Source organism: Pseudorasbora parva, chromosome 11 (genome assembly GCF_024679245.1).
Source record: "Pseudorasbora parva isolate DD20220531a chromosome 11, ASM2467924v1, whole genome shotgun sequence".
Taxonomy (NCBI): Eukaryota; Metazoa; Chordata; class Actinopteri; order Cypriniformes; family Gobionidae; genus Pseudorasbora; species Pseudorasbora parva.
The window spans coordinates 13,061,740-13,089,103 of NC_090182.1; the positions used below are offsets into that span (position 1 = coordinate 13,061,740).

At 37.8% G+C, this 27,364-nt stretch overlaps 2 protein-coding genes across 2 annotated transcripts; one reads left to right on the plus strand and one right to left on the minus strand.

Moving 5' to 3' along the window:
* The first annotated feature begins 94 nt into the window (after positions 1–94).
* Positions 95–15,718, plus strand: polr2b (RNA polymerase II subunit B). The gene is made up of 25 exons (XM_067457130.1): positions 95–212; positions 558–630; positions 752–902; positions 995–1,107; positions 4,417–4,636; positions 4,811–4,969; positions 5,096–5,260; positions 5,353–5,549; positions 6,028–6,147; positions 6,264–6,450; positions 6,582–6,725; positions 6,817–6,956; positions 7,063–7,174; positions 7,276–7,430; positions 7,517–7,715; positions 7,862–8,030; positions 8,953–9,049; positions 9,156–9,250; positions 9,558–9,808; positions 9,959–10,048; positions 10,697–10,804; positions 11,525–11,638; positions 11,977–12,137; positions 12,220–12,415; positions 14,962–15,718. Exons 1-25 carry the CDS (start codon positions 194–196, stop codon positions 15,049–15,051), a joined length of 3,525 nt encoding a protein of 1,174 aa, XP_067313231.1. The 5' UTR covers positions 95–193; the 3' UTR covers positions 15,052–15,718.
* igfbp7 (insulin-like growth factor binding protein 7) lies at positions 15,310–23,663 on the minus strand. The gene is made up of 5 exons (XM_067457131.1): positions 23,188–23,663; positions 19,787–19,896; positions 18,395–18,502; positions 18,048–18,174; positions 15,310–16,404 (listed from the first exon to the last, which is right to left on the minus strand). Exons 1-5 carry the CDS (start codon positions 23,600–23,602, stop codon positions 16,385–16,387), a joined length of 780 nt encoding a protein of 259 aa, XP_067313232.1. The 5' UTR covers positions 23,603–23,663; the 3' UTR covers positions 15,310–16,384.
* Positions 23,664–27,364: the final 3,701 nt, after the last annotated feature.

The window sequence follows — 27,364 nt, forward strand, 5'->3', positions numbered from 1 at the left end:
ATAATTTACTTAATCATAAACGTGTAAATGCTTGAATAAAATAAAAACACTTGCTTCGGAAGTGACGTACAATTCCGTAGCCGTATGTTCGTAGCGGCGCAGTTTCAGACAGGCATAAAGCGCCGTTCAGTGGGGTGCGCGGAGAACCTCCATTTAATTAAATCAGAAATCAAGTTATTTACCAGTTAATACCATGTATGATCAAGATGAAGGTATGTGTGTGTAATATAAGTGCAGTATGTGTCTATTTAGTGCCATTACAGTGAAATATGTGGTTAGTTACTATAGTTATACTATACAAAGTTATGCGCTAACAGGCTAAGGCTAGCTTTGTCACAAATTGGCAGGTTAAGCAAAACAAACGAACTTAATATTGTAATAATTCTAAGTTTTGTATCTAGAACAAGTATTTAATGCGTGTCTTCCATTTTAGACTAATAGAGTGAAGGTGAAGCAATGCATTTGTTAGTAAGCACAATGTTATTGTTGTTGCACTCAATGTATCAACTCCTTGTGTAACGTTAACTAAATAACTTCAAGTTCTGTAATGATTGTAGATATCCAGTATGATGAAGATGATGATGAAATCACCCCTGATCTGTGGCAGGAGGCCTGTTGGATTGTCATCAGGTTAAAAACAAAAAAACAATGTGTTTATCTATCTATCTATCTATCTATCTATCTATCTATCTATCTATCTATCTATCTATCTATACTTTATAAATTTTGCTTTGCTTGCTTCTCTTTCTAGCTCATATTTTGATGAAAAAGGTTTGGTGCGACAGCAGCTGGACTCATTTGATGAGTTTATCCAGATGTCTGTGCAGAGGATTGTGGAGGATGCTCCACCCATTGACCTGCAGGCGGAGGCCCAGCACACATCTGGAGAGGTGGAGGAGCCGGTGAGTGACTTGATTCGGTGCCTGAAATCAGATATGTGTATATGAGACTCAAAAATTAATTGTCTGATTTTCTTTTGATTTATTTTCTGCAGCCTCGGTACTTGCTGAAGTTTGAGCAGATCTACCTGTCCAAACCCACTCATTGGGAAAGAGATGGCGCTCCCTCACCTATGATGCCAAATGAAGCCAGACTCCGAAATCTCACGTGAGTGATGTCCTTCAGTGTTTGAGAGCAGTTTAACCCTGTAAATCCTGACATATGAAAAAATAGTCTGACCAATCAAGTGTTTTGAACAGTTCAATTGAACCTTTAGAATTTTTTTTTTTTTGAGTATCATATTTCATACATCAGACTTTTTTTTGAATTCATACTTGAGGAGGAAAAAAAATATTCAAAGAATCCAAATGTAGCTAAAATGTTCAATTTGTTGCTGATATTTATATGGCAGGAAAGTAGATTAAAATATTGATGGTTTGTAAAATGTATCAATGAGCTCTTTATAACTGTATACTGACTACTTTCATAAAGTGCATATAAATATAAGCGGTTTATCTACATCTCCTAATAATATGTCTTAGTAAGATGATATTTAAATGCTAAGTTTTATTAGCAAAGGTTTGCAGTTTTTAATGTGGGGCGAAACATGCAATATGACGCAATACAATGATGACTGATAGATCAAGATATAAATAAATACTCCTCAAAAGCCTAATATATCGTTTGTTTCTCACATTTTTGATTTGTCACATTTTGATTGACTTAAAATGTATGGGTAAACATGTAAACCTCGCTTCAGTCAAGTCATGTCCAGTCAGTGTTCATCTTTAAATATTACTAATAATGTATAAGTTAACTCATAGGCGTAATTTGCGACTGGGACATGTCCCTACCTAGCCTGACGTGGTCATACTCAATTCTAGTCAGAATATGAGTCTGAAACTGCTCCATTGGGCTGTGATTATGGGACGTGTTTCAACCGAACCAGGAAAGACATCAATTGGATAGACCTACAACCAATCAGAGCAACGAAGCGACGCAATGCCAAATGTCAACATAGTTCAATTGCACTGTGTTGTCAAGTCCGCGTTTTTACCCCCTGTGGGTTGTTTTCTATGTCCGTGGGTTGAAGTGACAATTATGTGATTATATAGACCCATGAGTGCAAATTTTAGCAGGCAACCTTGCCAAAATAACACACATTTTACCCCCCAAACGCCATTTTTCCCCCCAGAGAACCCCTCGAGAAGCTATTTTTTTAGGGCTAGTAGTTGGCGGGTTTTGTTGTAAAAACTTGTCAACCCTGTCTGCACGCGCGCTGAAATCAGGCTGGAATACACGATCTTTGCCGGTGTTGTAAAAAAATTAAATAATTTAATGATATACAGAGTACTTACCCAACATGATGATCATTTCTGAAAGAAATTGTGGTGAAGGCATATACAAACAAGCTCTCCGTTTAGGATTCGAAAAAATATAATCCAAGCCCCTTTGATGACGTGCATGATTACATTACTGTTTATCATCTGTCCGTCATCGTCTAAAGCCCAGCCTGATGATTTCATTGGTCCGAACGGTTTCTGTTCGGGGATAATTACTCCTCTATGGAGCAAGGCCAGACCGAACTGCCCGACCTAAAAAAAAAAATGTGGGCGGGGCTAAGTTCGGCTGGCATCCAGACTAGTCCCTACCACTTTTTGCCAGGTATTTTGTTCCCACCACTTTTTGAAACATCTCACAGCATGGATGTACACAATAGAAAGAAACATCTCCATTTGATTAGCAATTTGATTGTTAGTTTGTGTTAAATAAGAGAAGTGTTGTTTTATCGAGTGCTCGTTGCAGCTGTTCAGTTCTCTCTCAGCATTCGGGCACACAGATGAGAACTTCAATCTATCGCTTAATGCCATTGCGGGGACTATTTGTTCTGGTGAAGTCACAAAACAAAATGCACACAAATGTGTCCCTGCTATTCATATAGAATATGAATACATATAGAATCACTGATTAAAACATTTAGTTTGAATGAAATGTAAAAACTTGCCATGCCGAAACAGCTAGAAGTTGTCTACACCAGATGTGACAAATGACTGTTGCAAAGCATTTGTCCTCCATGAGAGTAATTGAACTAGGTTAACCTTTAACTGTTGGAGATTTGTCGTGTCGGGCCGCATCTAGTGTAGACAACATTGCTGATTATAATGGGTTTTATTGGGGGTTTTTTCACATCCAGTGTAGACTTGGTGTTAGTACAGAGATGGCGAAGTCTGGTCCTGGAGAGCCTCAGTCCTGCAGAATTTGGCTCTTCCTGATAAAACTCACCTGCCTTTGGTTTGCTAGTAACCCTCCAGACCTTAATTAATTTGTTCAGGTGAGTTTGCTTAGGGTTGAACCAAAACTCTGCATGACTCTGCAGAGGACCAGAGTTCGCCCACCCCACCTCCAGGACCAGAGTTCGCCCACCCACTTGTGTACTATTGAAATTGATTTCTGGATATTGTAATGTAATTTTTTCTAACTATACAAATAAGTAACGATTTCACATTAAAACATGTACCGCGACTTGAAGGGGGACGTTTTTAGAATTCTACAAAGACCATTTACTTGCTACAGTATGAACTCAGTTAGATGATAAAAAGCATCCACCGTAGTAGATTTTGTACAACAGCAAAGTTTTGGTCCTGTTGGTAATTTTGATACTGTAGAAATGTGTGCATTAAATATGTTACAGTAGCCTTTATTAATGCTGCATGATTCTGGATAATTTTAGAATCACATTTTTTGTGTGTGTGTGTGTTTAAAATGGAGATATCGGTTCTCCCACAATTTTAAACAGACTACTATACAAAATAACATGTCATTTACTAGAGGTTCTGACCAAATGTGAACTTCTGCAATGACGTCTATTTAAAAAAGTTTAAATTTGTATTCATACATTTTTAAATACTTCACTTGTTTCATTACTTGATGAATCACTGTTTTTTGAACTAATCTATGTAATGAAGGATTCCATGACAAATGCATTTGTCACTTGTCACCACCTAGTGGTGTAACGATGTAATCGTTACAACCTTTATTTGAAGTTGTCAAGTTATTTTCAAAAGGTGATTTACTCTATTTTGATTGCTACCTTAGACATCAGTGTTTATATCCAAACACATTTTTGTGATAATCTGAGTTTTTGTAACAGAATGATAGTGCGTGGTTGAAAAGACTGTTTATGGAGGCGTTTCATGCCTATACAAGACAACTGCTCTCTCTGGGTCAACGGCAGTGCAAACAGAGATTTTAATGTTTGCTGTGATTATTGCAATGTTTGATAGACACCGGTGAATTGTTGTCATTTAGGAATTAGATCATTGCTTAAAAGATGGCAATCTCGATTCAATGATTAAAGAGAATTACAGCATTTTTAAGGTGCATGTTTTAGTGTGAACATAAAAGTCCCACAGGTTTCAAAAGTGAAGGCAGTGCTTTTATTACGTGCTGTATCTGAATGCACACTGTGACTTGCAGGTATTCTGCCCCTCTGTATGTGGACATCACAAAGACTATCATAAAGGATGGGGAAGAGCAACAGCAGACACAGCATCAGAAAACGTTTATCGGCAAAATTCCCATCATGCTCCGTTCCACGTACTGTCTGCTCAGCGGCCTGACAGATCGTGATCTTTGTGAGTTGAACGAGTGCCCACTGGACCCTGGAGGCTACTTCATCATCAATGGTTCAGAGAAGGTCGGTTTTGTTTCAAAAAACAAAATTACACACAATATATTTTGTTAGTGAAATTAATTTTCTTGTTCAAATAATTGGCCATGCAGCATATCATAATATGCAGTATAAAATAAATTGTTTTGCTTTAACAATGAATTGAATTTCGATTCAATATGTGTCCTGTCATTTGTTCAGGTCCTGATTGCTCAAGAAAAGATGGCCACTAACACAGTGTATGTGTTTGCCAAGAAAGACTCCAAATATGCTTACACTGGTGAGTGCAGGTCATGTCTGGAGAACTCCTCCAGACCCACCAGCACCATCTGGGTCAGCATGATGGCCCGTGGAGGACAGGTCAGTATCTGCTAATGTGAGCAAGTTTTCTGAGCCATGTTGTTCAGTTTTTGGATTCATGAACAATTTATGTTCAGAATCTTGTGGAAAATATATTATTTTTATTTTTTATTTTTTTCTGTCCAGGGAGTAAAGAAAAGTGCCATCGGCCAGAGGATTGTTTCCACTCTGCCGTACATCCGGCAAGAAGTTCCCATCATCATTGTGTTCCGTGCTTTGGGATTTGTGTCTGATAGAGACATCCTGGAACACATCATCTATGATTTTGATGATCCTGAGATGATGGAGATGGTATGTCACCTTAAATGTTTTAATTAAGAAGCAAGATTTAATTAGTGCTTCTGCTCGATTAATAATGGCGTACTCTGTTTTTTTCTCTCCAGGTGAAGCCATCGTTGGACGAGGCCTTTGTGATTCAGGAACAGAATGTGGCTCTGAACTTCATTGGCTCCAGAGGGGCTAAACCTGGTGTCACCAAAGAGAGAAGAATCAAATATGCTAAAGAGGTTTTGCAGAAGGAGGTGTTACCACATGTTGGTGTATCAGATTTCTGCGAGACCAAGAAAGCATATTTTCTAGGGTAAAATGGCTTTATGATTTTGTCCTGTTGGCTGAATCTTGCTCCTCCATTTTTGTGGTCCATAAGATTTTGATAAATACAGTTAAAAAACAGTATAATTTAAAATGTAATTTTGATTAAAAACAAATGCAGTAAAAAAAAATTTTTTTTTTTTAACTTTATTTGTTTTTAATCAAAATCTTTATATTTCACAGTATATTATTACAGTTTAAACTATAAAGGTTCACCTAAAATTTTTAATTCTGTCATTTACTCACCATCATGTTGTTCCAAACCTGTATGAGTTTCTTTCTTCTTTTGAACACAGAAGATATTTTAAAAAAAAATGTTAACCAGACATTTGACGGTAGCCGATGACTTTCATAGTAGGAAAAAATACCATGGAAGTCAATGGCTATATATACACACACTTGTCTATTTAATTTTTTTAAATTTATTTTGTGTAATATATGAAACTGATTGCTTTCTCTTTATTTAGTTACATGGTTCACAGACTACTGTTGGCTGCTTTGGGTAGAAGAGAGCTGGATGACAGAGATCACTATGGCAACAAGAGGCTTGACCTTGCTGGACCTTTACTTGCTTTCCTTTTCAGAGGGTTAGAATAAAAAACTTTTCATTAAGCATTCAAGGTGCATTAATAAAATAATGCTTGTGCATGTTTCAGGATGACATCACATCCAAAGTTGAAATCTATGTGTCTGTTTTTCCCAGAATGTTCAAGAACCTTCTGAAGGAGATCAGGATATATGCACAGAAGTTTATTGACAGGGGGAAGGACTTTAATCTTGAGCTGGCCATTAAGACCCGCATTATTTCTGACGGACTCAAGTACTCCCTGGCCACAGGCAACTGGGGGGATGTGAAGAAAGCCCATCAGGCCAGAGCTGGAGTATCTCAGGTGATGTTCTTTTTGTTTAGTTTTTCCGTCTTTTGTTCCTTCTGCCTGCCTTATTATTTTCTTCTCTATATAAATGCATACATTTGTTAACAGGTTACACACTATCCTCATTGACTTAATTTTATTTATAGGTGTTGAACAGGTTGACTTTTGCCTCCACTCTTTCCCACCTGCGCCGTGTAAACTCGCCTATAGGACGAGATGGCAAGCTGGCCAAACCCAGGCAGCTTCATAACACACTGTGGGGTATGGTGTGCCCTGCTGAGACCCCAGAGGTAGCATTCTTTTTAACACTAGTATGCATGTGAACGTCAGCTCAAGTTTTCATTGAGATGATCAAGATGGAGTTCAATTGTTTTGTTGCAGGGCCATGCTGTAGGTTTGGTGAAGAACCTAGCTCTCATGGCCTACATCTCTGTGGGATCCCAGCCATCCCCCATCCTTGAGTTCTTGGAGGAGTGGAGCATGGAGAACCTGGAGGAAATCTCTCCTGCTGCTATTGCAGAGTGAGTGTCAGCACCACACCGTTGAAATTGACACACTTCAAGCAAAACACATGCTGTTCACATAATCTTTATTTAATTTTTACATTTACTTTGTTTGTTCCTTTAGTGCAACTAAAATTTTTGTGAATGGTTGCTGGGTGGGTATACACAAAGACCCTGAGCAGCTGATGAACACTCTACGAAAGCTGAGGAGACAGATGGACATCATCGTGTCTGAGGTGTGTGTGTGCTCACTTTTCCAATTAGTCTGTGCATCACTCCAGTTTAACATTTATTTGGCATGCAGCTCCTAATTGTGATTGTTTTCATGGTGGTATAGGTGTCAATGATCAGAGATATTCGTGAGAGGGAGATCAGGATCTACACAGACGCTGGCAGGATTTGCCGTCCGCTGCTTATTGTGGAAAAACAGAAACTTCTGCTGAAGAGACGACACATTGACCAGCTCAAAGAGAGAGAGTACAACAACTACAGGTATGTACGTTTGTGAAGAATATCATCTCAGGCTGGTTTCAGATTCTTCCTGTTCCTCTATAAATGCGTATCTGTCTCTTGTGTAGTTGGCAGGACCTGGTAGCCAGTGGTGTGGTTGAATATATTGACACACTAGAGGAGGAAACTGTAATGTTGGCCATGACCCCCGATGACCTTCAGGAGAAGGGCGTGGCTTATTGCTCAACCTACACGCATTGCGAGATCCATCCATCCATGATTTTGGGTGTTTGTGCATCCATTATTCCCTTCCCTGATCACAACCAGGTACAGTCCCATATAATACCCTTTTACAACATGCAGTATTGTGGGTATATTAACATTTTTAGAGGATTTTAACAGTTTGAAATATAACTATTTGTAACTGAAGAACTGCAATATATTGTCTAAATGTTGCACTCTCCTCTCTACAGTCTCCCAGAAACACGTACCAGTCTGCTATGGGTAAACAAGCCATGGGAGTTTACATTACCAACTTCCATGTACGTATGGACACTCTGGCACATGTGCTCTACTACCCCCAGAAACCCTTAGTCACGACTCGTTCCATGGAGTATCTGCGTTTCAGAGAGCTGCCGGCAGGTAATCTAATTCTTACATTGAACAGTAGTACTGCATCTGTTTCTACACTACCATTCAAAGGTTTGGAGTTAGTAAAATGTATTTATTTTTCAATAAAGAAATTAATACTTTCATTCAGCAAGGACATGTTAAATTGATCAAAAGTAAAGTAAAGACCTTTATAATGTTAGAAAATGTTAAATATATTATTATATTTATTCATATAATAAAATCATATAATTCATAAATAATAAATGAATATCAGCATATTAGAATAATTTCTGAAGTTTTACGTGAAACCGAAGACTGGAGAAATGGCTGCTGCCATCACCGTAATTACATTTTATTAGAAAAGCTTTTAAATTGTAATATTTCTACTGCTGTCCAATCGATTAATTGCATTCAAAATAAAGTTTGTATTTACATAGTACACACATATATTGTGTATAATTATGTATAATATTAATACATTCATATGCATTATTTGCATGTATAGTCAATGGCTATATGTATATGTGATATACAAATGTTATTATATTATATTGATTCAAAATTGTATATATATATATATATATATATATATATATATATATATATATATATATATATATATATATATATATATATATATAAAAATAAAACACAATTTTCTTAAATATATACATGCTTGTGTGTGTGAGTCTATATGTACATAATTATATACAGTGCACTTATTTTATGTAAACACAAACTTTTATTTTGACAGCACTAAATATTTTACAGAATTGCTCTTTTACTGTATGTTGACCAAATTGCAGACTTTGTGACCATGAGATGCATATTTAAAATATAAAAAAAGGTTACCAATGTCAAACATTTGAACAGTAGTGTATCAATGATTGATGTCATTTTACTTCAAAAAAATGTATAATGTATGTAAATATATACACATTTTCCTTAAAAGGTATCAATTCCATTGTGGCTATTGCATCATATACTGGATACAATCAAGAAGATTCTGTCATCATGAACCGTTCGGCTGTGGACCGTGGATTCTTCAGGTATCTGATACTAGATTTGAGCTACTTTAGCCAAATCACTGAAACTATGCTTACAATAATTTTTCACAAAGTTCAAGTTTTGATTTAAACTTTTGTGTTATCTCAGGTCTGTGTTCTACCGCTCGTACAAGGAACAGGAATCTAAGAAAGGCTTTGACCAAGAAGAGATCTTTGAGAAACCCACCCGAGAGACCTGTCAAGGTGAAATTTTAGTGATTTTACTCTTCTTTTCATCCTAGCAAGTGACAATGCAATATGCAGCAACAAAAAAAATTCTGTCCTCGACTACATGAAGAAACTAAATTGCAGCCAGTCAGAAAATACATTTATATATTTGTGTTCCAATAAGGTGTAATGCTGTTATTTGCTGGAAACCTTAAAATGGAGATCATTTTTTTTATTTTGAATTTCTTGTTGTTTTACCACATCATGCTTGGTTAGAACATGGTGTTTCGAAACACTTCAAACTGTACATTATTACTATTTCGGTTTATTTTTTTCTCTAAAGGCATGCGACATGCCATCTATGACAAGTTGGATGACGATGGTTTGATTGCTCCTGGTGTACGTGTGTCTGGTGAGGACGTCATCATTGGCAAAACTGTAACGCTTCCTGAGAATGACGATGAGCTGGATAGCACCAACCGTCGCTACACTAAGAGAGACTGCAGCACGTTCCTGCGCACCAGTGAAACTGGAATCGTTGACCAAGTCATGGTCACGCTAAACCAGGAGGGCTACAAGTTCTGCAAAATTAGAGTATGTACTGATTTGAAAAAAATAAACATATATATATATATGGTATGTTCCAAACCCAAATGCGGTGTTTTCCTCCCTTTCAAAGACCACTAAAATAATTTGTTTATTAATAAATCCTGTTAATGCAAATTGTAAATTGATTTTGTGCAGGTCCGCTCAGTTCGTATACCACAAATCGGAGACAAGTTTGCTAGTCGTCACGGTCAGAAGGGTACCTGTGGTATCCAGTACAGACAAGAGGTAAGTGTACACTACCATTCAAAAATCTGTGGTCGTTCAAAATGTTTTTTATGCTCACAGAAGCTGCATTTATTTGATGAAAAATACAGTTAAAAGTGTACTTGCAAAATATCATTGCATTGGTTTTCTATTTTAATATATTTCAAAATGTAATTTATTCCTGGGATTTCAAATCATTAGTCAATTCTTCAGTGTCACATGATCCTTCAGAATTCATTGATATGAATGATTCATGATATGAATTGATATTGATTCTAATATGATTTGATGCTAATTAAACTTTTCTTATTAATGCTGGAAAGTCGGGGTACTTTGATTAATTGAATTTTCAAAAAAGGAGCTTTTTTTTAAAAATGGAAATCTTTTGTAACATTATATAAATGTTAATGTCTGTTTTATTCATTTTAATGCTTCCTTGCTGAATAAAAGTATTAAGAAAAATCTTACTCACTCAACTTGTGTAATGTAACTGTCTACCTGTGTATGCTAGCGTTGTTTAGTTTAGCCTTCAGTCTATACACAGGATGTGGCTCTTAAACAGCTCCTGATAGCAGAGAGACTTCGCAGCTGAAGGCATTATAAACAGTCACTGTGAGACCCAAACGCAGATGCAGTGTGTGTCTGACTTGAACTGTGAATTTTCTTTAGGACATGCCATTCACATGTGAAGGAATCACCCCAGATATCATCATCAATCCTCACGCCATCCCTTCCAGAATGACAGTCGGCCATTTGATCGAGTGTCTGCAAGGGAAGGTACTTTGGTTTTCTGCTCGTAATCATACGTATCGTGCTTCTCTTTCCAACTCATTGTCTACATTAGTGGTAGATGTTTATTCAGGGAACATGTGTTTTGACAAGTGCCCTACAAAAGATTCTCCAGCTGAATCATGTTGGCATGTTTGGTTCTTTGTAAATTTTTCCACTTCCGATTTCCTCTTTATTATTCAGGTATCTTAATGATTCAATTTTTATTTTATATTTTGTATGCTTCTTTATACACAGAATTTTTTGGTAACCCTTTACATTAATTGACCAAATAACTATGAGCAATACATTTATTACAGTATTTATCTTTATTGATCTTTGTTAAAAACACAAGTGGTCATTTGTTAACTCGGGTCCTTTTAAATATTAATAGATAAAACTATTTAATTTAAAAAGTGTATTAGTAAATGTTGATATTAACATTATCCGATCAGTCTGTGCAGAGCTTCTTCGAACACACCTAAGATCTTTTTTGACTCGTTCAATCGGCTGATTTGAGACTTGATTTGAAAGTATTTGTGAGTGATGACTCAAACTATACTAGTCATGTTCCTATTGATGGTAGGATTGCATGGAAAAAAGATTGTGTTAACGAAACCATCATTCTGTTCTATTAAACTGAATAAGAACCAATTCTTGATTCACAACCCTAGCCATTTTTGTGTTAAATATGCAGCAGTTCTGATCACGGTTTCTTTTTCCATTCAGGTGTCTGCTAACAAAGGGGAGATTGGTGACGCCACACCATTCAACGATGCTGTGAATGTACAAAAGGTCTCCAACCTGCTGTCAGAATATGGTTACCATCTGAGAGGCAATGAGGTGAAGAACTCCTACCTGCCAGTATAGCAGTGCTATTAAAGGGATAGTCCTTTCAAAAAATAACTTTTGGTCATAATTTACTCACGGTCATATAGTTTTTAAAACCTGTATCACTTATGTGTGTGGACAAAAATACAGTGGCATTCAGTGGGAACTGAAACTGTGGTTCCCACATTCTTCACAATATTGATGTTTCGCTGAAGAAATTCATACAGGTGTTCAATGACGTGAGGGTGTGTAAATGATGGGATTTAAATTTTTAGTTGGACTATTCCTTTAAGAATGCACTAAATGTGTTGAAACAGCATGGTGCTCATGGAAGTGTTTATTATTTGTAGGTTTTGTATAATGGCTTCACTGGCCGTAAGCTCACCTCACAGATCTTCATCGGACCCACATACTACCAGCGTCTAAAGCACATGGTGGACGATAAAATTCACTCCAGAGCCCGTGGTCCGGTCCAGATTCTCAACAGACAGCCCATGGAGGGTAGATCACGGTGAGATGGCAGCACCATAATACATGCAATTTCTTATGCGTAAATCACCTATCAGATCTTGACACTGCCGTCTTTCCTCCAGTGATGGTGGGCTGCGTTTTGGAGAGATGGAACGTGACTGTCAGATCGCTCACGGTGCCGCTCAGTTCCTGAAAGAGAGGCTTTTCGAGGCCTCTGACCCGTACCAGGTCCATGTCTGCAACCTGTGCGGCCTCATGGCCATCGCAAACACCCGCACGCACACCTATGAGTGCAGGGGCTGCCGCAACAAGACACAGGTGAGCAAACGCTGATCAGGTCTGACTGTTTCACAAATTTCACGCAATTTTCTAAATACAGCGCACCAGGAAAGTATTCAGTGCTTCACTTTTTCCACTTTATGTTGTTATAGCCTTATTCCAAAATGGATTAAATTAATCATTTTCCTCAACATTCTGCAAACAATAATGACAATGTGAAAGTTTGTTTTGAAATCTTTGCAAGTTTATTAAAAATAATAAAACATGTAAAAACACATGTACATAAGTATTCAGAGCATTTGCAATGACACTCAAAATTGAGCTCAGGTGAATCCTGTTTCCACTGATCATCCTTGATGTTTCTGCTACTGGTTTGGAGTCCACCTGTGGTAAATTCAGTTGATTGGACATGATTTGGAAAGGCACACACCTGTCTATATAAGGTCCCACAGTTAACAGTGCATATCAGAGCACAAACCAAGACATAAAGTCCAAGGAATTCACTGTAGACCTTCAAGACAGGATTGTATTAAGCCATAGATCTGGGGAAGGGTACAAAACAATTTCTAAAGCATCAACAGGTCCCAATGAGCACAGTGGCTGCCATCATCTGTAAATGGAACAAGTTTGAAACCACCAGGACTCTTCCTAGAGCAGGTCGCCCCGGCCAAACGGAACGATCGGGGAAGAAGGGCCTTAGTCAGGGTGGTGACCAAGAACCCAATGGTCACTCTGACAGAGCTCCAGCGTTTCTCTGTCAAGAGAGGAGAACCTTCCAGAAGAACCACCATTTCTGCAGCCCTCCACCAATCAGGCCTGTATGGAATAGTTGCCAAACAGCACCTGGAGTTTGCCAAAAGGCACCTGAAGGACTCTGACCATGAGAAACAAACTTTTCTGGTCTGATGAAATAAAGATTGAACTCTTTGGCCTGAATGGCGAGCATCATGTCTGGAAAAAAACAGGGACCTCTCATCACCTCTCAGTACCATCCCTACAGTGAAGCATGATGGCAGCATCATGCTGTGGGATGTTTTTCAGCGGCTGGAACTGGGAGACTAGGCAGGATCAAGGGAACGATGAATGCAGCAATGTACAGACATCCTTGATGAAAACCTGCTCCAGAGCGCTCTGGAACTCAGACTGGGGTGAAGGTTCATCTTCCAACAGGACAATGACCCTAAGCAAACAGCTAACAAAGGAGTGGCTATGGGACAACTCTGTGAATGTTCTTGTGGGGCCTAGCCAGAGCCCTGACCTGAACCCAATTTAACATTTCTGGAGAAATCTGAAAATGGCTGTGCACCGACACTCCCTTTAACTTTTCACATTGTCATTTATGGGGTATTGTTTGTAGAAATGAGAAGAAAAAAAATGAATTTAATCCATTTTGGAATAAGGCTGTAAAATAGCAAAATGTGGAAAAAGTGAAGCACTCTGGATGCATTCCAGATGCACTGTATATGCTAATTTTATTGTGAATAATTCATCATTGAATATATTTAATGTTTACACTTGTTTTGTTAACTTCTTAATTTTTAATCAAAATGTCAACTCTTTCAAGACTTCTCTGGCAACGTATGCTGGACTTAAACCCTGCCCCTTTCTTACAATCTATTACAAGCTTGCATTCAGATCTGCCTCAATCCAATCAACAACCCATAGATAGAACCAAGACCCGCCTTACAGTTTCTTTTTTGATGATCTTTTTCACTCTGTTCATCACTATAAAGAAAAGATCTGTCTTCTATACTATTTCATTGCGGCTTTAAAGGAAAGATTGTGGCCAAAACTGCTACTGCAATCACTTTCAAATGATTTAGAGCAGTATATCCCCTCTCCCCCTCCCCTCCGACTCGAGGTTGCCAGATAGGCTGCAGGAACGTTTTTAGCTGCAACCGCTACTAGAGCAGATTTGGCAACCCGGATGCCGAAACACTACTGACTTCGTGATTGGTAGATAGGTGGAGGGTGGAGCTTCAGGCCAAAACACAACATGTCAACATCAACATCAGTTGAGGGCTGCAACAACAACTTTTAACTGACAATATTCTGGCCGGACTACTGTTGTCAGTGATATAAGTATTTGAAATTAACATGCTTTCTTAATGTCTAGAGACATATCTGGGCCATTTTATGATTAATTGAAATTACATTTCTTACATACAATTCTTTTAAAGGCTTGGGATGGTTGTTAGTTTAATACACACAAGCAGCAAGCCTTGGAACTTCTGGATAGTTCACCCAAAAATGGAAATTCAAACCTGTGCTTCTGCTAAACACTAAAGATTATATTTTAAAGAATGTCAGTAACTAAACTGTTGATGGTCCCATTGACTTCCATGGTATTTCTTTTCTCTCCATGCATGCATTGTTTGGTTACCCATATTTTTCAAAATATCTTTTGTGTTCAGCAGAAGAAAGAAATGCATACAGGTTTGAACAACTTGTGTTGAGGCTGAGTAAATGACAGAAGTTTGGGTGAACTATCCCTATAAAGGGTCTAATGAGCATATTATAGAACTCTTATTCAAGATGTTAAAATTACATCTTTCATGACCTCTTCCTCTGACCTGTTCTTTCAGATATCTTTGGTTAGGATGCCGTACGCCTGTAAGCTCTTATTCCAGGAGCTGATGTCTATGAGCATTGCCCCACGGATGATGACCAGCTGAACAGCCACACGGATTATGAAAAACAGGAAGCAGGCACAAATCATAGGGAAAATGATTTTGAATGGATCCCGACAGCACTTCCTGCAGTAGCTGCTGGGCTTGTGTACTTTTTATGTTTGTTTTTCATGCGTTATAGTTCTGAAATCAATGTTTTGGTCTTCTTACATCAGAATAAAATAAAGCTTTTTAAAAAAAAAAAAATGTAAGCAGATTTAATTGCTTAGTTTTTCATACAGACATAACACTCCATGCCTCTCAAAAGTACATCTTTATTTATTGGTGTTATGCAAATATAAAAAAATACAAACAAGTGCATTAGATGCTCAGACTTTTAGAGGACCACACTAAATTCTACTGCAATTTAGGACCCAAAGGAAAGAAGGAAATCTAGATGCTTTTAAGGCAGTGATAAATGAGCTGTTCAGTTTTACAACCCATAAACTTAATTTAAACCTCTGAACTACAGTAGGTGTGATTTTGTTCAGTGAACTAAATGATCATGTCATAAGCTGAAAGTGTCTCTCTTTCTCCGTTTGTTTGATTTCACATGAAAATCCACCATATTTATGTGATTATGTAATTAGGTAATTTATCTTTTTGTTTAAATTTTTTTTTCTTCATTTAAATGCAGAGAATATAAGTGAATTAATAAAATGTAATTTTTTTATATGGTCACATTTACTTGTCCTCAATCAAGATGTTTGGCCCTTTGTTGCCAAACATTTGGGCAATTCTGATTTGGATTAAGTAAAGCTTTTCGTTAACTGATCCTTAAAGGAACGGCTTCCAAAAAGTATTTGCACAAATACAGTTGACATTAAAAATAAGTTGTCCGTTCAGCACCATAGACTCAAACGGAAAACTAAAGGAATGCTTAAAATACTTGTATCGTCAAACACTTATCTTAAAAAATAAAAACGAGAAGCAAAGCATGCATATGATAAGTGGAGACCAGATATTTGGGAGCTTCAATGGCATGAAATGTGCATGCCTGAAAGTTTGCATTGAGATATGAATTCACGTGTATGAGCGCGAATATCTCTTGGAAAATCAGTCTGATGGTCCCGGTCGGTGCTTTACAGTATCGAAGTTGTTCTGCGGGCAGACAGATTGTAGAGTGAGGTAAAGAATATGAATGGAGAAATGTTGGGGTCTTTTTTTTTTTTTGTCGAGAGCTTGTCTGAACAACCTAGAATAAAGTGCCCACGTGTGAGTTGCTGTTTGTGGTTCAGGCGGTGCGCGTGAGCAGTGATTACACTAGAAGCTGCGTGCTTGTCCTCAGTGCACAGGCGTAGTTTGATTCATCATCATCTCAGTCTGAGTCCACGTCCTCTTACAGCTCGCTATCCTTCACTGCATACAGAGACAAAGAGACACCAATGAAAATTAAGTCTTACAGTTTTTTTTTTTATTAGGTCTGGTTTTACCTATTCTCCATATAAACAAATGTTTAAGACATTTACAATATCATACATGGTCTGACTCAGTCCAGTCTAGTTTCTATCCAATTCACTTTAAACAAATGTATAAACATTTTGCAATAACTATAAGGCCCGACTCTGTCCGGTCTAGATTTTATCTAAATTCCATATAAACAAATGTATAACACATTTGCAATAACTATAAGGCCAGACTCTGTCCAGTCTAGTTTTTATCTAAATGATATGACAGGAATATAAATTCCCTACATATACCCTTATATGAGGCTCACCACTCGGCCTCTTTTTGGGACTCATAACTTTTACACTTCTATAGGCCTCAGGCTCTCGTCAATCAGCCAAACAGCGTGCTAGTATGCTCTGCTTCGGTCTGCTGTGTAGCTGCACTGTGATTTACATATATCAAATTATAAGGATAATTTTTGACTTCAATGTTCTCGAGAAAAGGAGTATAACCTATAGCATGAGCTAAACTTGCGCAGTACAAGAGTACTCTCGAAAAGGGAACAGCAGCTTGTAAACATCTCCATTTGAGTTGTCATGTCAAAAAAAGTAATGGTTTGGAGCAACATGAGAGCGAGTAAATGGTGATTAGCCATTCTTTTGAAATCATTCAATCAATCTGGAATTTTAGAGCATGCCTTAAAGGCATATTTCACTCAAAAAGGAAAATTTGATGTTTATCTGCTTACCTCCAAGGGCATCCAAGATGTGTGACTTTTTTTTTCTTTAATAGAACACAAATTAAGATTTTTAACTTCAGCCGTTGCAGTATGTCAGTCGTATAATGCATGAGAATGGTTACACAAGAGAGTATGAGAAATATGAGAGTAAAAAAACATGCATGTCTTAAGACACGAAAAACGATCGCTTTGTGCGAGAAACCAAAGAATAAAAGGTAGAAAATGATAGAAATATTGTTTGGTTTCTCGCACAAACCATTCGTTTTGTGTCTTAAGACATCAATGTGTCGTCACGAGCCGCAGCCAGAGTTTAATATGGATTTGTATGTGCATGTTTTTTTTACTCTCATAGTTCTCATACTCTCATGTGTAACCATTGACATGGGTTATACGACTGACAGACTGCAACGGTTGGAGTTAAAAATCGTCATTTGTGTTTTACTGAAGAAACAAAGTCAACTATATCTCGGATGCCCTGGGGGAAAGCAGATAAACATCACATTTTCATTTTTTGGGTGATTTGGGTAAACTAACCCTTTAAGGGGATAATATCCCTTGATTAGTTTTTGATTGACTGAAAACCAGAGCATGTTACTTTAAAGTTGTTTTATGGGCTGCCATCATTCAACTGTAGAAACTTGTCACTGCAACCATCTTGCTGACAGGGAACTGGCAGGTGATGTGGGTTAAGAAAACACAGCTTGGCGGGACATGTTCTATACAGGCATGTGCAGCACAAATAGCTCCCATACAAATGCGCACGCATTCTCAACTAATGCAAGCGCCTTTTTTATGTATCCTGAAGCATGAAGTAGGCGCAAATGGACTGATTTATTGCAGATCAGTCAACTGTGGTTCAACCGCGCTCACTCACCCTTCTTGGGAGGAATGTCATTGATGGAATCCACCACGTGGATGATGCCCACAGCCGATGCTTCGCCCTTGATGTTGCTGGCGTGACACTCGTAGGAGCCATCCTCATTCTTGGTAAGAGGAGATATCTGCAACAGATGGCCATCAGCCGTAGTTTTCACCCAATCTGTTCTGAATGTTTCGATAAGTGCAGAAAACTCCAAACAAATGTAACTTGAGATAAGCCTCTTGCTGCAACAGATTTTGTGTACGAAATAAACAACATTCCTAACTTGTAGCAGAAAACTTGTAGTAGTTATACGCGGAAAGATAAACGAAAGAGTTTATATTTAGTTAAAACACACTTACTAGCACCCAGCCAGTAACCTCATGCTTCTCCGGGCCTCCGCGGGTCTGGACGGCCAGGTTTTCTTTGTCCCCTGGGAGCGGCACAGTCTTTTCTTTGCTATCAGATATCTATGAGAATCACAATAGCCATAAAGACATTTACTTTTACACTCTATGCGTTAATTCAGAACACATTTCACTGTATAAATCGCCAAGCACATGATTTTGCTGCAACTTACAGCCCTTTTAGTTCTGTGGTTATGATATGTGTGTTTAAGTTTCACCAGACCGTACAAGAAGAAATGTTTAATTTGTACCGATAAGCAAAGATTTTATAAGTTTTTCTCTAAACTATAACCACATGTGGAACCAGAAATAATAGATCCTAAACTAGAAAATGATGTATTGCAGTTTTTATATGCTGTCTGTCGTGATATCTGAAATCTTTGAAATGTTCTTTCCTTTGCTGATCACAAGAGAAGATATTTTGAAGAATATGGTTAACCAAACAGTTGATGAGCCAATCATTTCCAACATTCTTTAAAATATCTTCTTGTGTTCAGCAGATAATAAACATAATAATTATTATTGTTGTCGTTCTATGATGACAATATCAAAATGAATAAAAAGAGACAGAAATGCAAATGTACTCTTCCTGTCTTTTTCTTTCCTGTCCACCAGACTTTGTTTTTAATTGCTTCAACTTTTTAATCTCCTTCCTTGCTCTCAAGAGAAAGTAGTTTTGGAGTGAGTCTGTATCTACAGTGCTTTATCGGCGTAATAAAAATATCCCAGGGCCTCGGTCTGAAGCAAGCATGAAGTTCTGTAGCCAGGACATAATCTAGTTTCCACCATTTATGAAGCATGACTAATCTGATCATCAGAAACCCCATAAGAAAATACCGCCCACATTACCGATAAATGACATAGAGCATTTATGTTTAAATACTAATATTTCCCAGAGTTTCAGATTTCCTGAAGCTGAGAGGGATTTCCCCCTGGGAAATCTCTCCTTTTTTGCATCCGATCATCCACTGTGACTTTTCATATTAGTGACTCTAGAGCCAGTACAAAGCAGAATCCAGACCCACAGAATTCTTTAATTCTATCTTTAAGGAGAAATCCTGTCTCCTTTTAGTTCTAGAATGGAAAACTGCTGATGACATGCTTGATAAAGTGCTTCCTGCCCTGATCCTGCGCTTGTTCGTGGTGCTATTGTTTCTGCGCTGTGTTATTCATAGTGGTGGACATCCTTTGACATAGCTGGAGCCGTACAGTACGCACAAACACATCCTTCCTCTTTTCCATATAGGACTTGAGACTGTGCTGATCTGATGCATGAAAAAAATAACAGCTCAGACATAATATTACATGCAAAAGCAATAGATTTATTTTAAATATATTCTCTATAACCTTTCTCCAGGTGAGCACAGGTGTTGGTATCCCAATGGCTTCACAGCTAAGGAAGACTTGTGATCCAGTCACATTCCAGACCTCTCCTGGAGCTGTCACTATAACTGGTCCTGTATTGGACATGAAAGACACAACATGATTTACAGGTTGCATTCAAGTTGCATATTATAATCATCATCATGCTTTGCTAGGTTATCAGCATGGGAATTCTGGGACATATGATACAACGACCACAGCGATAGGAAGCTTACTCAAAAAAATATTTATTTCCAAAACTGTCATGAGAGTCAAAAATGACTTCACAAAATTATGAATTTTTAATTAAACGGTTAGTTCACCAAACATTTTTTAATTAGCCAGTTTACTCACCCTCTAGCCAACCAGGTGTAGGCCTATGACATTCTTCTTTCAGACGAACACAAGAGTTATATTAAAAATGTCCTGGCTCTTCCAAGCTTTATAATAGCAGTGACTTTTGATAATTTTTGAAGTCCATAAAAGTGTATATGTCTGTCATAAAACTGACGACATTGCACATACGCTTGTCAGACGTAGTGTAAGTATTTTGAACCGCGATAGGCGGATTTTACGCTTTTTCCGTAAGTTGAATACGGAAGGCGATTTGCCGGAAGCTAGATAATTTACTTTGTAAAGTTTTAAATGTGGATATTTTTCTTACACAAACGCATAGCTTCACTTCAGGAGTCCTTTATTAATCCCCCGGAGCCATGTGGAACAGTTTTATGATGGACATAATGCACTTTTATGGACTTCAAAAAAGACTTTTTAATAATTCAATTCTAACTCAGATTTTATCGTCTGAAAGAAGAATGTCATATACACCTAGAGTAAGTAAATCATGGGACAATTTACATTATTGGGTAAACATTTTTGCGACATTTTATCTCACAAAGAAACTTTTTTGGGACGTATCTCAATTCTGAGAGAAAAAAAAAGACATAGGCCATATACATATATATGTAGGCTGAACAATCATTCATTGACTATATTAAAAAAGGACTTCAGGGGACACTATGCGCCTTAAAATATGCAATTATTATTTTAATTGTAATCAGTTTTTCTTGTAGGCCTACATGTTTATTTACACTATGATCCCTTAGAATATAAGTAATAATCTAAACATTACAATATGCAAATGCCTCAATTATGCAATACATCGATAAGTAAGGCCTATACTGTTAAACCTGTAAGAACACCACAAGGATTGAACATATTTTAGGTGAGATAATGTCTTGTCAGGGGCCCCTAGGATTCTCATCCATGGTATGCAAACAACAACAACAACAACACCAACAACAAATAGCAATTTGTTTAAGTTTAGCCACCTTAATTAAAACTTGTCCCATTGTAAACTGGACAAACAGATCTAACCTTACATTTCATATAATTTTACAGTAAATGATGAATGAAATTCAAAATATACTGTTTTGGAAGTAAAAAAAAAGAACAAACCGTGAACTGACATTCTCAGAATGTATGACATTTAATAGGTTTTCATTTTCAATTCCCATTTTATTGTACAGGTTTTTATTTTTTATATTTCCTCTTTTTATCAGTTAAGTACAGGGTTTTATGTTACATCTTATGTTGTTTAATAAATGATCATTTAACCTTTACCTCAGCTTGTGGAAAATGGACTGCATTTATATATGGACTGCATTTATATAGCGCTTTTATCCAAAGCGCTTTACATTTTTGCCTCACATTCACCCATTCATACACCGACGGCGGTGTCAGCCATGTAAGGCGCCATCCAGCTCGTCGGGAGCAGCTGGGGTTAGGTGTCTTGCTCATGGACACTTCGACACTTGGTCAGGTGGAACCGGGGATTGAACCACCAACCTTTCGGTTTGTAGACAACCTACATGAACCACTGAGCCACTGCCGCCCAAAAAAGCTACTAGTGATGAACCTTGATCATGTGGTTTTCTACCTCATGTGTTATTTCTTGTCAGTAAAGGTACAAAACAGATTTTAATAGCACTGTGGCCTTGATAGTTCATTTAAATAATTTTGATTTTGGTAAATGACACGTTTACATTTTGATTGTATTTTACAGAATTATTTTTCTCTGTAAAAACAACTGATTTTTCTTACAGTGAAGGTAAATCAAATCGCACAGGTTGCACCCCTCCTGCTGAGTTCTGTCATATTGTCAACGAATGGGATGATTAGCAGAAGCCAGAGGTCTCAGAGAAAGCTCTGCAAGCTTTTTCTCATATCCTCTGGCTCATTTAATCCCACGCCAGAATGCTGTTATAATGAATTATATGCAGGTTCACTGATTCAAGCGGACTGACATTGCTTTAAAACAACAGTCTGTCTGTGTGTTTGGCTAAACGAGACATTGCTATTTGATCAGGGCTGAACTCGCTTTTCAGTATTGAAAATCCACCCGAGAGGATGGAATTTCAGACATGTCTGTTCAGGGATAGTGGAACGTTACCACCCTATATGAAAACAATGACCTCTGGCCTGTTCCGTTGTTGCCTTAACACTGTCAATGTATATGTGTGTACAATTTTTTTGTCCCGGGGAGAAACTACATCAGGACATTACAGGTCAATGTATTAGTGAACCCGGGGGAATATAAACCCAAATACAAAGCACATGACAGCTGAATCATGTGAGCGATTGGATCATGTAGGGCATTAACAAGGCAAAAATGTATCCGAGTAGCAAAGTAGTTGTTGATGCAGCTGTGCATTTCATTTTTCTGCACGTACAATCTGATCCTTGTATATCAGGCTTCACGGTCAAATTCTACACTAGATAAAAAAAATTGACCTTTAAATGGCTGTGGGAGGTTACTTCAAAACAATCTTCTAACTGCATAAACAGTCCATCTGAATTCAAACAGTGAGCCATTAAAAATATATTAACCACAGGCACATGATGTTTTTTGCTTCTGGTTTGGGGCCCAAGAGACATAATTAATCTGAGTTGTCAAATAAAGATGAATTAAACAACATTATTGTTTACCAAATTTAGCAACAGTTTACAGTGGCCCCGAAACATTTGTAGACACTTGAATCACACTCAGAAATATCTGAATTCCATGAATACATAATGCATTAGCCCAAATCCACATGCTTGTTATATTTAAGCGTCCATATCAAAACAGCAGAATCTGAAATTGGAATTGTTAGATAGTGACATTTGTCCTCCATTATCTTGTGCTTAAAATTAGCCTTAATGATAGGCCCATTAATGGTTTATTGTGCTAGCCATTTATTTCTATAAACTTTCATGACATTTATATCCACATTTATTTATACTGATGATAAGCATTATTAAATGTAAACCTTTAAATTATTAATTAAAGTTATTAAAGTGTTGACTGACAAATGCAGTCAAGGTATTGTGTTAAAGCATCTCACCTTGAGCGCATTTGCCCTTGTTCTGAATCTTAATGTCGGGTTTTTCCTCCTTGACTGCTTTCACACTTGCTGCTCTCAGCTCACAGCCGCTCTTATAGTTCACGCCATCAGTGCCGCACACGGGATAGTTGCTCTTGCACATGCAGACCCCTGATTTACTCTTCTTGTCTTTGTCGCTCTTGACGCACTCGAGCCCGGACGCGCAGCGCTTGGCTGAGGGTCCTCGTCCCCCGCACGGATCTCCCACTCCAGACGCACAGAGCTCGCAGCAGCCGCACGCGTCCAACAGCGTCCCGGATGAGCAGCCTTCGGCCGGCAGCGGCGCACACTGGCTCGGGTCGCAGGTGCCGCAGCTGCGGGGCAGCCGGTCCGCTGACGCCACCGCGAACAGTGTTAATAGCAGAAAGCAGCGCATGGTGAGGTGTGAAGGGTCTCAGGCTGGTTCAGAGTCTGTTGCTTCTCTCTGCTTGGGATGGAGGTACTAGACCCCGCCCAGCAGGAAAACAAACTTACAATGACACAAGTAAACATATCCTCCTTTTTTGGCAATGATTTAAGAAGCGTGGTTCTATTGCTGGTATTATTTGTGGATACAGTGGAATGGATTTAGCTAGATGTGAAGTTTTTGGTGGTTGCAAGCCAGGTTATTTTAAATTGTTAAAGTGTTTCCTTAAGCTTCTTAAATCAAAAGATCCCACTCTCAATTAATGGTTCTCAAATATTTTTATGTCAAGGACTCCCAAATTTTCCTAGCAAATAATACATTTTAAAATGAATGAGCACCTTTCAAGACAATTTAAAGGGTTAGTTCACCCCAAAATTAATTGATGTCATTAATGACTTGTTCCACACCCGTAAGTCTTATAACTACATACAGCGTAAGACCTCTCGGAACACAGTTTAAGATATTTTATATTTAAGTCCCAGAGCATATGCAGTCTATGCACACTTTACTGTCCATGTCCAGAAAGCTAATAAAAACATAATTAAAGTAGTCCATATGTGACATCAGTTGGTTAATTAGAAGCTCTTGAAGCATCAAAAATACATTTTGGTCCAAACTATATCAAAAACTATGCACTGAAAAAAAAGGTGTGTGGGATTTACATGATTTAATAATGTACATCGGTTCCACATGAATCAATCAAGTTAAACTAAGATCATTTGTTCACATGACTTCAACATCATGGAATGAAGTAATTTTTGAGTAACCCAATTGAGTTATCTCAAAAGGATTTTAATGTCTTCCTAACAACAGTGGTGTGCACCAGGGAGCTTGAGACCCTGCCTTTTTAATCAAATCACATACTTATTATGTTTTTGTATATTTCGGTGGTCACTTGGCTGATTTATAAGGCTGTACTAACTAGCTTTCATTCTGTTAGTCAGCAATAGAACATTATGAACATGTCAAGTGCTATGAAATGCTTTTTTATTACATGTGCTGTCTCAGTCCATGGCCTGAGCAACCGCTCCGCTCTTCTCCATATGGTAACCCAGTAAAATGTAAATGGTTCTAATTATTGCAACATAAACAAACATTAAACACTTTTAAACTCTCCCCCTTATGTAATTTTGCCCAAAAAACATAAAATAACACTTAAGTTCAACAATTTTACTCTTCTTGTCAAGTCCCAAGCAAAGCATGCTGGGAACTACAGTTTCAGCAAAAATCATGTCGGAGTACTTAATTAATTCACATTTACCCCAAATAATGTAATCTAGTAGATTGCAAGTTTTAGAGAATTACATTAATAGAAAACAAAGAAATCACGTTTAGAAGAGAAACACAATTTTGTTGCGTAGATTGCAAATAATAAGATTAAGTAAATTGGACAATGTGTGTTTTCCTTTTTTCAGTGTGACTTTATTCAGCATTTTCTTATCTTCCGTGTTCCTCAAATAAAGATTCAAATGGCCATGAATCAGTGAATCAATGATTCGGATCGCCACGTGATGTCAGCAGTGAACTTTGACACGCGATCCAAACTGCTGAAATCACGTGACATTGGCGAATAAGTTTGTTTCAAAGGAGGCTGATGGCAGCAAAACAAAGTACTGCTAAATAAAGCTTAGGCACTCAAAAAAAAGAAAAAGAAAAAAAAGAGCGTAGGCACTTGTACAACAAAGCACAGATGATGACATCCCTTGATTTGCTGGACGGGATTTGCACAAGGGTAAACTAATATTTTTATTTAGCTATGTGTTTAGGGTCTCAACCGCTATATTACTGTCTCAAAAGCATAAAAAAGCAGTGATGATTCTCTCTGAACAATCAGTTATATGCAGTGGTTACACATCACTTTTTAATATCGGTCGAAACGCTTGGAACCTCGACCGAGATGGTACTATTTAAGCAAGCCATACCAAGCTGTACCAAACCTCACCATGCAGTGAAAAAAAGATACACATGGGGCCAACACATGACAAAAATGTCGTCGTTAGTGAGAGCAGACAGTGCCAGACAGTGCCAGAGATGGACAGTAACTAAGTACATTTACTTGAGTACTGTACTTAATTACACTTTTTGAGTATCTGCACTTTACTTGAGTATTATTGTTTCGTGAAACTTTGACTTTAACTTCACTACATTTGAAATGCAAATATTGTACTTTTTACTCCACTACATATCTATCAAGGTCGAAAATTGTTTCTATGGCAGCTTTGAAAGTCTGTGGATAATTTTTTTCTTCTTTAAAAGGTTTTTTGTTGTTGTTGTTGCAGACAACTCCAAACTTTTTTTGAACACTGATCAGTTCATAGCAAAAAATGAAGATGATTTCTCTGCACAGTGTGTGCACCCATAGCTATACTTTGAAAGTATTTTTTAGTATTTTTTTTTTAAATTCAAGATTAGTTTAGTTGGCATACACTTGATGAATGCCTAATAAAATGTTAAAAATGTAAATGTCTGGGAGAAAGAGAAGAGTAAAGTTGGGAGAATATCAGTGTATTGGATCTGTACATTCAGGGTTAAAGGGACAGCAGCTTTATAAAGAGCTTTTATACAAGTATTGAAATGAGTTTAAGGTGGTCATATGCTAGCATGTCTTATGAAGCATCACTACTGGCTTAAACAATGATGGCATGATGTGCATTTAAACAACAATGCAACAATAATAAAACAATGCGTTGACATAAAAAAGGAAATTTACTGTTGATACTTAAGTACTTAAAAAAAAATACTTCTGTACCTTTACTTAAGTAAATAACAGTTTTTAGAAATTTCACTTGGAGTAAGATTTAACCAGTGGTACTTTTACTTTTACTCAGGTAATAGAGTTGTGTACTTTGTCCAACTCTAGAAACCTGAAGCCGTAAAATGGCGATTTCACTGTAAGGGGACCCGCCGTGTATGCAGATAGAAATGACCCATTCTAAGGTAATAAAAACAACTGTAAACAACAGTAAACTGTAAAATAATAGGCATCCTCTGTTTAATAAGTTTGAGAGATTACCACCAGGTCAGAGATTTAGAATGCCAGTGTTTTTTTTTAAATAGAGGGGGAAAAAAATCCTTCCTGTCACAAGCAGTTAAATGCTTAAATGTAAAGCCTCGTTTCCACCACAGGAACTTTACCCAGGAACCAGGAACTTTGGGTGGTACTCGGTGTGTTTAGACCGCAGGAACCAGGGTCTAAATGAAGTTCCGGGTAAATATTTCCCCCTCCAAACGGCTCTGCTCGCGAGGCAGTACTTTTTCAAAGTTCAGGAACTTTCAAGGGCGGGACTTGGGCGCTGAACATGCTGATTGGTTTAGCATTTTATTTCAACCGGCATTTTTAAAAGTCTTTTGCGAGGTTTCGGTCTACGTTCAGTAAATATCAGTCTTGCTCTCTGTCTGATGGCGCGCGTTCGTCTCAGCCATCTCATGTGCAATGTCCGTAATAGCAGATAATAATATACATTGTCATTTTAAATCTAGCTTTACAAGCTTTCTGAATATGCTGCTGAATCTGCATATTAGTGCTCTTTTCTGTCGTTGTTAATTACCTTAGTAAACCTATACATAACCAGCAAAAGCAGCACAGCTTGAATCTCTTCAGGGGAGGGGGGAGGGGGGGGGGGGGGGAGTTCCTGGTACAAATTGTTCCGGGTAATTTTGGTGGAAACAGGGCTTAAGATAGCATTTTTTTGAATTGTCTACTGAGTGGGTCTCGGTGGCGATTAAGTGGGT